Genomic DNA, 15,754 nt, shown 5'->3' with positions numbered 1-15,754 from the left:
GCATTAGCATGGTTTGTGAATTTTTGCTTTGAAAATCAAAGGTATTTTGGTGTTGTTTAAATAACATAACTAAGAAATCTCTTTTAGTCATTTAATGTATCTTGATTTTAATGTTCAAAATAATTTTTAAATTTCTGGGACTTTTTATTCAGAATTTGATCAGTTGATAATAGAAATAATCGAAGTAGTATTTGCATTTGTTACTGTTTTTGGTTATTTCAACTATCCAAGTAAGTTAATTATTGCAGTTGTGATTTCTCATTGTTATTTTTGGTTTTCAGTTTACTTTATTCATGATTCCTGAAAATAATAAAAATTCCATTTTCTGATTATTGCAATTACTTCAGTAATCAAATTATTACGTAATTACTACTTATTCTGGTGTTATTGCATACTCTTGTATGCTGTGGGCTGTTATCTAGATAACAATGCAAGTTTAACCTGATATATATCTTGCTTACAAGAGGCTAAAAATAAATCAGTATTACTTATGGTGTAGATTGCTTTAATAAACAAAGTTGCAGCAAGTTAATATTCGTTATTCCTTGTTTGGTTAAACAATTGTGATTGTAGAATACCTTGCTCATTTAACAATGTTCATAAAAAAAATTACTGTTCATAGACAAAACAATTTGATAGTATGCAACAACATTAACTCATACCTATTTACATTAATAGAACTCCTTTGTAATTAAGACTTGCTCTATCTAGTGTAAGAAGTACTGATAAAGGAAGACAAAAAACTAGCTGTTGTAATATGCTAATTAAATACTGTTTAGTTCAGAAAGCTTTAAATTATTTCATTTATTAAATTTTAAGCATGCACGTGTTTTTGTACAGTTTATTTCAGTCTCTAATGTAACATGTAGAGTGAATAATTGTCTTTCTAAACTTTTATCTGTATTGCAGATTTCATGCCTAATTTATGCATAGTGGGTCATTGACCCTCCTGCTTGTTAAACCATATGCAGTATAATTCTGAATTTATTGAGTGTACTATCATGAAGTTTGGCAAGCTTTTAGTTAAATGTAAAGGTTGTATACGAAATAGCAACTCTTTTTATGAAATATTTTAAGTTTTGTCTGAATTTATGAAGTCTTCAAGTCAGTTGAGTGATTTTCATGTTAAAAATAAAAAACTTTTACCATATAGTTTTCGTATTTCATTTGCATAACGTTTAGAAACTTCTAAATGGATATCATAAGGTATTATTTGGTAAAACTAAATTTTCTTGATCCTGATGCAAACTGTAATGAATTTATGAATGAACAGTTAAATGAAAAAAGTTGAGAGTATGAAAAAAAATACTTTTTCTACTTCTTAGAATTCATAATTTGTTGCCAAATTTCAGTTTAATTATCCTTCACAATTTCAGCTATTTTTTCTTTTTCTTTTAATTGTTGGACTTCCTTTTGGGGAAGATATTTATTACTCCATGAAAATCACTTGTATCATATTTCCTCTTCACAGATAAAGTAAACAAACCAGTCAAGCTGTTTATAGCTTGAGCTTGCAAGCTTTACTTCTGAAGCTTGTAACATTTACTGCCAAATATAAACAAATGGTCTTTATTTCTGTGTGCTATAATATGCACTTTCCAGTGGTGGTGTATTTAATTGGCTTGAAGTGCATCAGAAGATGGGGAGGGGCTTCTCTAGAGGCTGATATCTCAGCAAATCAGGAAGACTAGAGATTCAGATATTTTCTTTATTATAATGTGTGTAGTTTGTGTTTGTAACTGGTTGCCAGTCTCAGCAACCTGTTTTGGTGTTAAACAATTTTCAAAGAGAGAAATTGAAATATAGAAGTCATGCAGAAGAGTGGAAATAAAGAATATTTTTTCATATATTTCTAATTGAAAGTAAACCTTCTTTTTGTTAAAATATGAATTATAAACTGTGTTTTGATTAAAAAGGATTATTTTGGTACACATGAAATTTAAGTAAATCTTAAACATATAGTTGAAAGACTGTTGGTTTGAAGGTTTTAATACATTCTAATGAAATGTTTTATGACTAAATGTTTTGGTATTATAGATAAATATATTTTAATTTTGAATATTAAACTGTTTTTCTTGTTTTTTGTTAAGCTATCAGTTTTAATAATTATTATATTTGCATAACAAATGATGCCATGATATCATGTAAGTGGTAGATACTGTTCTAGAATTGCTATTTTAGTATATGAATCATTTTGTTTTCTAAGTTTATTATTACCTTTTGTTTTCAAGTTAAGGCAGGAGTTAAAGTTTAGTTGTTTAAGTTTAGTGAGAAGATTTATATGACAAATTTATCACAACTTTCCAGTTACTGGATTTTGTTAATTATATTTGAAACTTACATTCAAAAATGTAAGTACAAAGGTGTTTTTTTTTCTGTTAGTTTAAACTAATACTTGAGTCTTTACAAATGTAGATTAACATTAGATTTAGAAGAACCCACCACTTTACTTTTGTAAATAAAAACTAGTTTTTTATCATTCAGGATATCCCTATGAATTACCCAGAAAAAGTGGAAATACCTGGAGCAGGAACAAAAAACCGCTACAAAACAATCATGCCCAGTAAGTTGGCCAGTTTAAATCTTAAAACGTGAAGGTTTATAAAGATTTGAGTGTTAAGAACTTAACACCTGCCTTGCGTGGTCAGATGTTAAGTTTAAGTCACTCGACTCACAGTATGACAGATGTGGGTTTGAATATCCGTTGCACCAAACATTCTTGCCCCTTTCAGCCATTAGGGCATTAATGTGATGATCAATTCCACTATTTGTTAATAAGAGTGGCCCAAGAATTGGTGGTTGGTAGTAATGATTAGCTGCATTCTCTTACATTGCTAAATTAGGGATGGCTAGCACAAAGATCCCTTATGTAGCTGTGCATGATATTTGAAACAAACAAACAAACAGAAACTTATTATTTTAGCCAAATGTGAGTTAACTATGCCTCTTTCTTCTTTAAATATGGGATTTTAGTAGATATTAAATAAGTATATTAATTTAGGTTTAATATTATAGTCTCTCTTATATTTGTAAGTCATATAAAATGTTATAAAATATGTAACTTTCCAAACATATAAGCACTGAAATATCAGTTAAAACCTTCAGTATATTCTTTTGTCACTTGATAGAAGGAAAAAAAAAAATCATAGATTCAAATATTTTTTTTCTCAGAAACATTACTAATTTTTTGGGGTTCTTAAAGTTCTTGCTTGAAAGTTAGTATTATGTGTAATGAATAGAAATTATTAATTTCTCACATAATATTAGGCTATAGGTTATAAAAGTGAATGGATACCTGTTGCAATGTGTTTAAAATGATGTATGGGCTTACTGAAACTTCAGATGTGGATATTGTTTCATTTTCCATCAGAAGTTTTTTGTATATTATTGTTTTGATTTAAGTAAATGTTGGATTACAGTTTAATTTAACTTTAATACAATATTAAATTAATGGGTACTTTCAAGATGAATATATACTCTGAGCATATAACAGTTAAGAGTATTGATTGATTCTGTTTTCTTTTAAGCAGGAAACACCACCTTTTGAAAGCATTCAGGTGATAGGGTTTTTATCAAGATTTAATTACCATAAGTGTTTTTCTAACATCATGATTGATTGATTGATTAGTCACATATAGTTGTATAAGTGTAGTTTTACTAACAGGTTTTAATTCAGAAGTGTATAGATACACATTTTTTTGTTACCAGTCTTAAGAAATACCATACAGAATAGTAAAATCTTTACTTTTACTGTGAAACTTACACATGAATCTTTGTTGGTGATTTTTTTGTTGTACATTATAATGAAAATAAAATTGAATTGTATCATGTTTAAATTTTATTTTTTTTGTTTATATACTTACACAAGTTCTAAGAAAATAGTATAGCCTTTCTAACGTATTTAAAAAGATTTTAAGAAGTGCTTCTGTGTTAAGTCCTTTCGTAATTGTTACTGGTTAAATGTTCAGCTTCAGTATCTCACATGTATATTAAAATAAAGAAACATTTACCTGTAGATGAAAAGAGTCGTGTCCAATTAACCGAAGAGAGTGATCAGTTATCTGGGTACATCAATGCTAATTACATAAGGGTAAGTAAATGGGTTTAATGAACATTTATAAAAGGTTAGTTATGTTTCTTTTATTCTGATTTGCTAGTTATGTTTATTTTGTTCTTCAAACCTTGATAGATATGAATATGTAAACATAATGAACTTGCTCTTCAAACTTATAGATAACATCAGTATGTGGTGTCTGTATATTAATCAATCAAACTAATGAGTCTGTATTTGAATTTATTGTTGAATGATTGAAGTAATTATAGGAGTAATGTGTTGTATCCATATGTCTTAGTAACATCTGTGTTGTAATGTTTGAGTAACTTGTAAAATTTTGTTTTGTAGAAGTTGTAAATAAATTAGAGGATAGTGAAATTCTAGGGGAAAAAATACAACAATTCTCATACTAGGGGATATTGTTAGGGGTATTGTAGAAATTTTACCAAACTAAGTGTAATCAAGAGAAAGAACTATAGAAAAACATTTTATGTGACAGCAGAGGTGCCACGGAGATGAAGGGAAAGTGGGTTAGGGTCGCCTGTGAGCTATATTTGAATATCACTACGGTAGAAAGTGAAATAATAAAAATTCTTTAGTTTCAGTTCAACTTGGAAAATATAGATAGATGATTAAATAACGTTATATTCTTGAAAGTAACTAGAAAATTTAATATCATTGTTGCTCATCAAAAATCTACTTTTTCAAGTATCTTGTATGGTGAATCAATATTATTTGCATATGTATCTTTCAGAAATAACTGTTAGCCAAACATTTTAAAGAAAGTGTTTACTATTTCAAATAATTTATTTCTTATTGTGATGCCTAAACAAAAAAAATAAATTCAAAGTTGAGAGAGAAACAAAGAAAAGGCGATGAGGGTTTTGAGTAAAATAAGATTGAAACCAACCAGTTCTGGTGAAGATTGTAACTATATTTGTTTTGTCTTTGTTCTTGACTGAGCTTCATAGACTACTTTTATTAATATCAAAACATTATTTGTGATTGGTGGTGCTTTTTTTTCCTAAACAGTGTTGTAGCTAGCAATAGGACTAATAGGATTTCAGGTAGAATCTATAAAAATATTGAATTCAAGAAAAGGAATATTATTGTATCAGGGTATAGGTCACTTATAAGGTCACATTTAAAATGCTGTGTACAGTTATGGGCTCCCTTCCTCAAGAAGGGCATTGAATTCTTGGAGAAGGTTCAGAGAAGAGCCATTAGGATGATGTCTGTGATGGTAGGATAGGCCCATGAGGAGAGACTGAAATATCTAAACTTGCTTTCTGTAGATAGAAGAAAGGTCAGAGGAGATTTGATTGGGCGTGTTTAAGACATTGATAATGTAGATCCATCAAACGTTTTTTGTGTTTAGCAGCAAAAAACAATAGGACAGTACAACATAAATTCAAACTTTGGCAGTGTAGGAGTTGTCTGCAGTTTAGAGAGTATTACTTTTCAAAGCAGGATGGTTGATTTTTGGAATGAACTGCCTTAAAGGATGGTGAAGGGAAAAATTAACTAAGTTCAAGAAAAGGTTGGGTTAATACATGATTAGTAAAGGGTGGTTACAGTTGCTTAATGGAAGGGATATCCTTGATGGGCTAATAAGTTCCTTTTTATTCCTTTAAAATTTTATGATTTATGAACTTATTAATATATTTTCATTGTAGGGTTATGATGGTGAACCAAAGGCTTTCATTGGTACTCAGGGACCTATGGCTCACACTGTTAATGACTTTTGGAAGATGGTTTGGCAAGAGAAGTCTCCTATCATTGTAATGATTACCAAGTTACGCGAGAACAACAAGGTGAGTAATGTTATTAGGTTATAATTTTCTAAGTGTTAGAAGTTATACATTCGAAATCTAATATAATTTTTTACTAATATTTTCCAAAAGAGAAGTAATATACTGTACATATAGGTTTGTTGTTTTTGAAGCTATAATAAAATGTAGCTGGAAAGTTTTGTAACTTTGTAATTGAAATTATCTTCAACTTTGACAGTTTCAAGATGAACCAGTTTTCAAATTGCAAGTTAAATGAAAGCAGTTAGTCTTTAAGTAAGTGTTTAATAAATTGAAAGAGTTTGGATCTGGTAAGTCATAGTGATGTTTAAAGTTAATTATGGCTCATAACATAACTGTGTTCAGCTTTAATGAGTTCTTGTGAACCAGTATGATTTTATTTATAACTTTTAACAAGTAAATTGTAAATAAAAAACATTATTTTATGTCCAAATCCAGGTTAAGTGTGAATCATACATTCCTGAAAGCAGTGGTGTTTATGGAGAAGTTCATGTTTCTGTTGTCAAAGTAATACCTAGGGATGGCTATACTATAAGGGAACTGTTCCTTAGGGTAAAGTATACATTTCATTTCAAATGGAGGATTGTTTATTAGGATTAATAGTTATTTGTATTTGCAATTATGTTTGAATTATTGCCTGAAACAAATAATTTTTGATTGTGTTGTTCTGGAAGAACAAAATCATTCTAAAGATATAAAGAACAGTAAATGTATTAAAAGTAATTGTGGGTTTTTTGAAACACTACACAAAAGATAGGATTTATACGAGACAAGATGTGAATGTTATGATTACTGTCTTTTTTTTAAAATACATATTACTTTTTATATATATATATATATATATGTACATTTCATAGTAATGTTTACCAAAATACATGAAACGTATACATATTGTCAGTAATTAAGAGCATTACTGTCTTATTCATAAAAGATTGTATGGTTTCTTTAGTGATGTTTATTGATAACTGTGTAATGATACACTTGAATTAAGTAGCACATTAATTAGTATGCACTATATTATGCTAAAGAATTCTGTAATATTCTATTTCCTACATTTCTGACAGTGTGGAGATGAAGTTCACCAAGTCCTTCATTTTTGGTATACAGCTTGGCCTGATCATAAAACTCCCAGCACAGCAAAACAACTAGTGGCTTTGGCTTTGGAAGTGGAAGCTTTAAGATTTAACAATAATGGAGATGTCAAAGGACCCACCATTGTACATTGCAGGTATGGAAATTTGTAAGATTCCCTATTTGTTAATCCCACATAAATTTATAACAGTTGTATTAACTCTTTTGCCCCTGTTTGCCCTTGAAGGTTAAAGTGCACGTTTAGAACACTTTTTATTACTTCACATTTTTACTATTAATGTAAATGAGATTTGCATCAAAACAGTTTATAATTTAAATTTAAATGTTTTATTTTTTTTAATTTAAAAGGAAATGTAAAGAACATAATGTAAAGTATCGGATTTAGTGTATCATGTAACACATCCAGTTGTCTTATTGCTCAGTTTCTATTTTATTATGCCCACCATACAACATGTACAAGTATCTAAAGAATTAGAAACTTCTATTTTAGATATAGACAAGCTAATTACAAAATAAGAACCTCCCAACTCTAATTTGCTGAGATATCAATATATTTAGCAAATTTACTAATGGCTCCATCCTTCAAATCAATCATTTCAAAGTCTTTAACTTGTACCACCTACAGCTAAGTAGCTCAAGTTTATAACCATTAGAAAGATAATTTTTCACTCTACATAATTTTGACAGTTATTTGTAAGTGACTTAAATGCAAAAGAGAATTTTGCCAAAACTGCAGATGTGTGATCAATAAGTTGTTCCTCTGGAGAGGAATGGGATGTTTTTTCAACCCACATATACTTTACTTAGAGGTCCTACTAAATTACAGGGATTTTGAGGATACTAATACTTTAATTTGATTTATTTTTTTAAGTTAATGTTTGAAGTTGAAAATTATCTCTACACATCCCACCTTCAAGTCTAGACAAGACGTAGGGATAGTACATATGCATGAATGCAGAATTTTGTGACACAGGTACATACTCAAAATAAATGTTTTTTAAAGATATTTTTTATTTACTTTCTATGCTGTAAGAAATATAACTAAAATTTATTAAACATTTATGAGTAAATAGTAATATGTATATGCATATTTGTGCACATGTAATGTATGGTAGCTGAAAATTGTATAATTTTTGTAGGCTAATACATAGTTAGGCCTACTGTATTTGTGTTATTCTAATTGTCCAAACTGAGGTAAATTTAAAACCATGTTCAAAACTTGACAAGTTTAAAATAAGAGGGTAGTAAATGATAAGTGTGTGCACAAATAACACTTTCACACAAACTTAACGGACAGTAAATAGATGAGCAGTACTGAAACACCTGTAATGAAAATGGATTGGTCAGACTACAATGTTTATTGGACCAGTGCAACTTTGTATCATGTGATAAATGTTTTCACACATTCTAATTGCAATTTTATTATCCTGGGAAATTTCTTTTGTAAGTATTGTAGGACATAAACTGCTTAGTCCAGTATTGTGTTCTTTGAGCAAGGGCATCTATAAATGACACTTTTCTGTTGTGCACATGCCTTCATGCTTTCTAGAGTATCATATTACAGTATGTTCTTCAAAGATGGGCAGACGGTCAGTGATTTCAGCTTTATTTACAATGCATTTAACTTTAGATGTTGAAAGTAAAATAAACACAGAAAACTTATGGGATGTGTTTAACAGTTAACTCTCAGGGTATGTACTTTGAAACCTCATGATTAATAATGAGGGAAAAGAAACACAGCTGATCATTTTATTTTCAACTTGACATTTTTTTCTTTTCATTATATTTGAGTTTTCTAAAGGTTGAAGAATGAAGTAATAACAAAAAAAAAAGTTTCACTGAAGAAAAGGTATTCATTTAAGATGTTCTAGAGGTTATTCAAGTGAAATATGAGATTTTTGAGACAAAGAAACATATTTTTAATCTCAAAATGAAAATTATTTTGCTCTGGTACAAGTTAAAAAAGAATACAAAATTTCATAAGCAAAAGCTGTGTAATGTTTATTAAAAGTCTGCCAGATTTTGTGAAGATACATTTAATATATTAAAAGTTCCTAGTATGTAAACTGTAATGAGTACAAATGATTATGAGTTAGGCAGTGTCCAGAGATTAGTTTCTCACAATGGGCATAGTAAAATCAACCAAGTTCATGACCTCAAATTGACCTTTATATTTTCCATAATATAATTGTTTAGTCTGTCTTCAAAAAAGCTTTCAGTAGTCATTAAGTCATTCTTTGTCGACAGAAAAAGCAAATTTTTTATTGTATTTTTGCAAAACATTTTCCCATGAAGCTATTGAGATGAAGTATTGACTTGCTGCAAGTTCAAAGTTATTTTCATGTTAATATTAAAAATATTTTTATCTGAAAAAAGCTGATTTTATTTACATAATTTCCAAAAAAAAACCTTGTAAATAAATTTTAATTTTTTTCAGTAAAACTATTCTCTGTCCTAATTCTATATGAGGTAGGCTAATTTGAAGGACCTTGTAACTACGAGAGGTTTGATGTAAATCTAACATGAAAATATATTTGATTAACCTAAATAGCTTTAAATTCAGGATAGTATGCATCTGTTTATACTTAAATATTGTTTTATTGCCCTTTGGATGATGTGTAGCTAATATCCCTGCCATAAAAATTTATAAATCACATTGCAATTGTTCAGTTCATGTGACCCAATCAAATTATGTAATACACAGACTACTCACTAATACCTCATTAGTGTACCTTATGAAAGTTTTTTTGTTTTATGTAATTTAACCTTATCTAATTTAGAAAGATTCTAATTTTAATATTTTTGTTATTTTTCTAATAAGAGAACACACATGAAAATAAAGTACATACCATATTTCTTTCTACTTTTTATTCTGTAAATTGTCATAGAAACTTAACCAAACTTTTTATACTATAGTACTACTACACCAAATAATATTTTGTCTAATTAAATAATTCACCAAAGAATGTAGAATAATAACATTCAAAAACCACACATTATTCCATGACTATATTTTTTTCTGCCCTTTTAATCATGTCACCAGGGCCATGAACAGCAGCTCCCATAAAACTTTATGGGCCACCAAAGTAGTTGTGGGCCATATAAAATGTCACAAGCAAAATGCTTGCATCATATGATACAAACTACACTTGAATGGATAAAAACTTGTATGGTACTAAGATATGAATTATTAGTTACCTTATTATGACAAGTTTATTCGTATATCGTTATGATAAAGTAGTTTAATTAAATTTTGAATGTAAATCACAAAATGTTTGTAATATGCATAAAAAAGTACTTGTAGTGCAACCAAGTAAGCCATTATTGTATCAGTTTTAGATATGTAATTTAGTGTGTGCTTCTCCAGTGGCACAGCGGTATGTCTACACACTTGTAACGATAGAAACTGGGTTTCAAAACCTATGGTGGGTCAAGCACAGATAGCCCATTGTGTAGCTTTTTGCTTAACTTCAAAGAAACAAATAGTTTAGTTTAGTAATATGAAAACCTTGAAGAGAAAAGAATGAAGGTGTATTAACATGTACTGTAAACTTAAGCATAAAAGTACTTGACAGTTCTGGCAATGAGGGAAAGTATGTCTAGGTAAAAGATGAATAATAAACCAAAACTGTTAACAATTATCTGATAAACTACTTAAGTAAACATTTTAACTAATTTCTGCATATTGTTAAAGAGCATGACCTATGTAACATGTTTCTGTGGGGTTGACATTTAAATTTATCCTTTTAGTCAATAGTTATTGAGAATTACATAACTGTGTTAAATCAGATGGTGTGCAGTAGCATTAGGATGTGTTCCAAGAAAGTCAGCTTTATTTGTGGTTTAGAAAAAAATGTTTATTTGAAGTCCTTTCATTGAATTTGTTGATAAGAGTTTGGGTTTTTTGTTAAAGGTTGTTTTCCCTCGTGCTAAAGTGTCATTCTATTTTATGATGATAAATATGTATTGATTTTATATATTTCAGTGCTGGGATTGGGAGGACAGGATGTTTCATTGCCACTAGCATAGGGATTCAGCAATTGATGGAAGAGAATATGGCTGATGTGCTAGGGATTGTTTGTGCTCTACGTTTAGACAGGTTTGTACAGGTTTTCTTACTATAAGCACAAGTTTGTGAAATATTGGCTCAAGCATAACTCTTAGTTAACTAGTTTTTCTAGTAACATTTCTAACTTCTTAAAGTTTGGCAGCAGGAATACTGCCACCTCTAATCATGGATTAACTAAACTAAACTTACACAGGTCATTGTATCTTAAACACACAGCAGGATAACTAAAGGCCCTTTTGAATAAAAGTTTGATATTTTTGAGCAATTTATGACTTATAATACTGTATAACATAGCAATTTACTAGTGTGTTATGCATGATCCATGTAATTCTTGATCTATTAGAAAGGTGTTTCTCAAAGTAGGAACTGCAGCCCCATAGGGGCTGCCAAAAGAAAAACCTGAAAAAAGATGTTGAATTCATTTTAATTATAATTAAACAGTAATCTGATGATTTGTTTTAATGTGAATTAATTAAATGACACAATATACTTGTAACTGTTTTCCAGTCATTGTGCTAAGGTGGGGCAGGACTTTGTAAAACATTTTTATAGGTTGGGGGTCTCAAACTTTTTTATTCAAATCAAGATAGTCTCAGACTAAAAGAGTTGGGGAACCACCATGCTTGAGCAATGTTGAAATAAAACAGTGCAAAAAAAAATTGTCTAATGCAGTGTTTGCCAGACTTATTTTCAAGATACTAGCTATTTGTCTATTAAAATTCTGCATACTATAAACTGATCTGACATGCATCTTTTTGCTTGGACACCTTATGTTCCACATGCATACATTTATTTTGACACCAGTGATTATATTGGCTCAACTGTAAGACGTATGTTCTGTTAACAATTAAAAAGATAATTAAACTTTTATATATGAACTCCTGTTAAAATAAAAATAAAAACTAACAGGACTTTGTTTCTTTAAGAAATATTAAGTTTGAATTGTTCAGTTGTACTAAAAAGTTTGAACTTAGAATTAGTTACAGATAAATAGGGTAATTAAAGTCCTAATGGGAAAAGTGTGCATGCATTTCAGAACATAATTCAATAATAACAAGCTCAAGTGGTGATGGTTTTAACCTTATGTTCAGTTGCTATATGAGAACATTACATTGTTTTGACTTGTAGTAATATAGAAAATAATTTTTCACATAAATATTTTGCTGAACTGCACGAAATATTTTACTGCCCTGTCAAATAAAACCTGGGAAAGGAGATCTGTAACAGGTTAATACTTATCAGGAGCACTATTTTATATTTCACCTTAAAGTTTAGACATGTTGTTGAGACCCATTAATTCGTCATCATCTTTTGAAAAAATTATGCACATTACAGGCATTTCCACATGAAAGGTGAAAAATTCCTTCAGTATTAGTGTCTGAATTCATTTGATGGTAAAAGAATGTAGCCTTAGTTCTCTGAAATCATCCACTGTTTCATTATCCACATCAAGACTTTTCTAATGTTGATAAAACTTTATTTTTTCTCACCTGTATGAATAAAAGTTTAATCTTCTATTTTTACATACTACATACTTTATCTTTCACATTAAATATGAAGCTCTTATAAAGCCAAGAATTAAATTCATTTAGGCATGTGAATATTTTGCTCTCATAAGCACTTAATTTGTTTCTAATAAAAACTTGTATCCAGTTAACACCTTCAGTATGAAGCAACAAATAGATAATTTTTGCCCATTTTTTTGCACAGCACTTTGAGAAGTTGGGAATTTGTAGAATATGCTTTTATAAACTAAGAAAAATATCAACAACAACTGGCATTTTTATCAAAGCTTTTAGGAGTTCTTTTGTTACCAGTAACTTCATGGGTAAAACAACATATCTATCTTATGTTGGGAGCAATTTATCTTAAGCAAGAAATATGGCCCATTTGGTGTAGTTATTTCATTCATTACCCAGATCAACATGATTGTTCCAGTTCAGTAAAATTATGAATTTTAACATATATTGTTAAAGGTTAAAATATTTCCATTTTTGTATTCTTTCAATAAAAAGCTTTTTCACATTTTCAGAATTTGTTTTGTTATAATTATACAGTGTCATTAGAAAATGGTATGTAGTCTATTACTTTTGTTTCAGATTCACTTATCCTCATTAAAATTAGGCCCTTAACGAAGGTTCGAGTAACTATTCTCTGACATTGTTAGTTTTTTTTTCCCACATGAACTATTTGAAGATTGGTTTGTTTTTTGTCATTTTTGTATGAAGTTTCTAAAACTTTAGTCATACCAAAATATTTTAACCTTTTTGTTTGTGTTGAATTTTTAAGTTTATTTTAGAAATGCTTAACACATCTTCTCTAGATAGTTAAGATGGTCTTAATGACTAGTTCAATAAAATATTGAGAGTTGAACACTGTGGTTTTTGTTTGTACCTTTCATCACTGCACCACATAAAACCAACTTGAATATAACTGTGGTTATACTTTTATATCAGACCCTTTTTCCTTTTACTGCTGCTGTTAAAATAGTTTTTTACCTGAGATGGTGGATGAGCTGTTTTCCTTGCTATGTGTGAGAGGTTTGTTACTGTTGCATATTTCCCCTCGATCCAAAACGTTATCTTTCGATTCATTTTTATTCCTTCTGTCATTGGTAGTCTTTATTTTCAGCTCTATAATCCATGTCCTTGCTTTTCATAGGCCATAAATACTTTCCATTAACTTCTGTCCAAATAAGAAAATATTTTTAACAATACAACTAAATGTTAAATACAGTAATATATTTTAAAAGTTGTATTGTTATAAAATCAACTTTACCATAATTAACAACCATAACTTGTATCATGTCTGAAATATTTTATGCAACTTGCAATGGATTTCAGAAGAGTACTGTTGTGTGTTTTTGATGTTTTGGACAGCTTTACGATAGTTGTCAGAAAATTTGTTTAAGTAGAGACATCTTGCATGTATCACAGACTGGGGTGTGTGTCCAAGTGTTTGCCTGTTTTCTGTTTGAGAAGCTGTGCACACAGTTAAAGCTCAACATTCACTTTTGAAATGATACGAGAACATGCATGAAAAATGTTGATTCTGAATATTGTTTCACAAACAGGATATTCTACACCAAATTGTTATGAATTATCACACTATTATTTACATTTCAAAATGTGACATAACTTAAAGAATAAATATAAATTTACCATATGTTATTGTTGATCGATTCTTAACATGACTGAACTGCTTCAACAATTACTCTTCGTGGTGGATGGTATAGTTAACTTGGAGCTTTGGCTGTAAGTGAAATACGATTAATTTTTTTAAAGTCTTTGAAATAATTTAAACTGATGGACCAACTTAAATATTTCCCATCACTGGGGATGAGTACTTTTACTAGTGGTTGTTTGAACTCAGGTGTGACTTAGTCTTAATTGGTTTTGTGGTAAATGCTGTGTAAATTATTTTCATAAGCTTTATATTGGAGAAAATGCTGCAATTAAAGTTTTGGTGTGTTGGTATTCAGTTTTCTTTTTTGTCTTCTAGAGGAGGAATGGTTCAAACAGCTGAACAGTATGAATTTGTCCACCAGGCACTTTGCATGTTTGTTAGCAGCATTCCTAATGAAGCTGGAGATTGAATTTTGTTCACTCTGTATTCAGCCAATTAGACACATGCCTGAAACTAATGAGTCCACATCATTCTGAGCAAGAGCTTTGATAAAACCATTTCTATCACTGGGGCAGATCTGTAGCTGTGAAGGCAACAATGTAAGAACTCTACAGAACTGAATGTTTCAGCTGAAATGCTGAGTGAAACATTCTACATGCATTGTTGTAATAATGTTAGTGGATGTGCTTTATTAACTTGGAAACTGGTACTTTTTTTTTTAATTTGTCTGCCTGTCATACGAGTATTTTTACTTTCTTTAGAAATATATTGCTTGTAAAAAAACCTTTTGATAATTGCACATTGTAATGTGATTTACTTGACTAAAGATTTTATTGTACTGTGTTGTTAAGGACATGAGATAGTTTTTATTAGGACTGCACTTGCATCACCATTAAGTATTCATTTACTCACTGTAAATTGTGGGAAAGCATTAATGCGGGAAACAAGTTAATATGGTTTTATAGAAAATTACTTTATATACGATTTGCTTTTTTTCTTACTGTTAACTTTCTCTTATAAGGCCAAAATAAACCTACGTATCAGGTTTGACCTGTGTTGTACAACGCGTTGGTCACTGTATACACGTGTAAGAAACATGGTGTTTTACTCATATCTGGTAGCTTGTATTGTAGAATTATGTTTCTTCTTGTGACATTGTTATTGTTGTAAAGTAAAATAGTGTGTACTTATGTTTACAAAATCATGACACAAGGTCATAGGATAACTTGCACTTACATGTTGTCAAGTAGTTGAAGCCTAGCAAAATAATTTTTTCTACCCAACTAGTAAAAGGAAGGTAGTTTATATTTAATGCTAGTCTTACTGAATCTCTAAAAACGTTTAATCAGATGAAATACAATTGTTACCAAATGATCTGATCTAGTAGGTACAACTCTGTACACTGAGTGTTGTCAGTTTTGAACAGTTATGTGCCATGTGTAGAGATACAAAGAACGAGAACTTTTTGTCTACTAACTGCAGTTACTGTTCAAGCATGAAAATTTGGACACTTAAAATTAAACAAAATCATTTGGTTTAATTTGTTTTACAATTTTAAAAGAAATCACAAGTGTTTAAGTTTTAAAGCTTCCTAAGAAACAT

The 15,754-nt window shown here is 29.7% G+C and overlaps 1 protein-coding gene across 2 annotated transcripts in view; it reads left to right on the top strand.

Annotated features, from left to right (window-relative positions):
- LOC143222133 (tyrosine-protein phosphatase non-receptor type 5-like) overlaps positions 1-14,997 on the top strand; it is a 46,391-nt gene extending 31,394 nt beyond the window's left edge. For both annotated transcript variants that reach the window (XM_076448149.1, XM_076448150.1), the window contains 7 exons: positions 2,485-2,563; positions 4,017-4,090; positions 5,731-5,868; positions 6,304-6,417; positions 6,930-7,093; positions 10,943-11,056; positions 14,528-14,997. In XM_076448149.1, coding sequence (XP_076304264.1) covers positions 2,485-2,563; positions 4,017-4,090; positions 5,731-5,868; positions 6,304-6,417; positions 6,930-7,093; positions 10,943-11,056; positions 14,528-14,621 — 777 coding nt within the window. In that variant the 3' untranslated portion in view covers positions 14,622-14,997. The remainder of the gene's footprint in view (positions 1-2,484; positions 2,564-4,016; positions 4,091-5,730; positions 5,869-6,303; positions 6,418-6,929; positions 7,094-10,942; positions 11,057-14,527) is intronic.
- The last annotated feature ends 757 nt before the right edge of the window (positions 14,998-15,754 follow it).

This window comes from Tachypleus tridentatus, chromosome 8 (genome assembly GCF_004210375.1).
Source record: "Tachypleus tridentatus isolate NWPU-2018 chromosome 8, ASM421037v1, whole genome shotgun sequence".
Classification (NCBI taxonomy): domain Eukaryota; kingdom Metazoa; phylum Arthropoda; class Merostomata; order Xiphosura; family Limulidae; genus Tachypleus; species Tachypleus tridentatus.
Note: the sequence above shows the minus strand (reverse complement) of the source record. Positions and strands in the feature narration are given on the sequence as shown.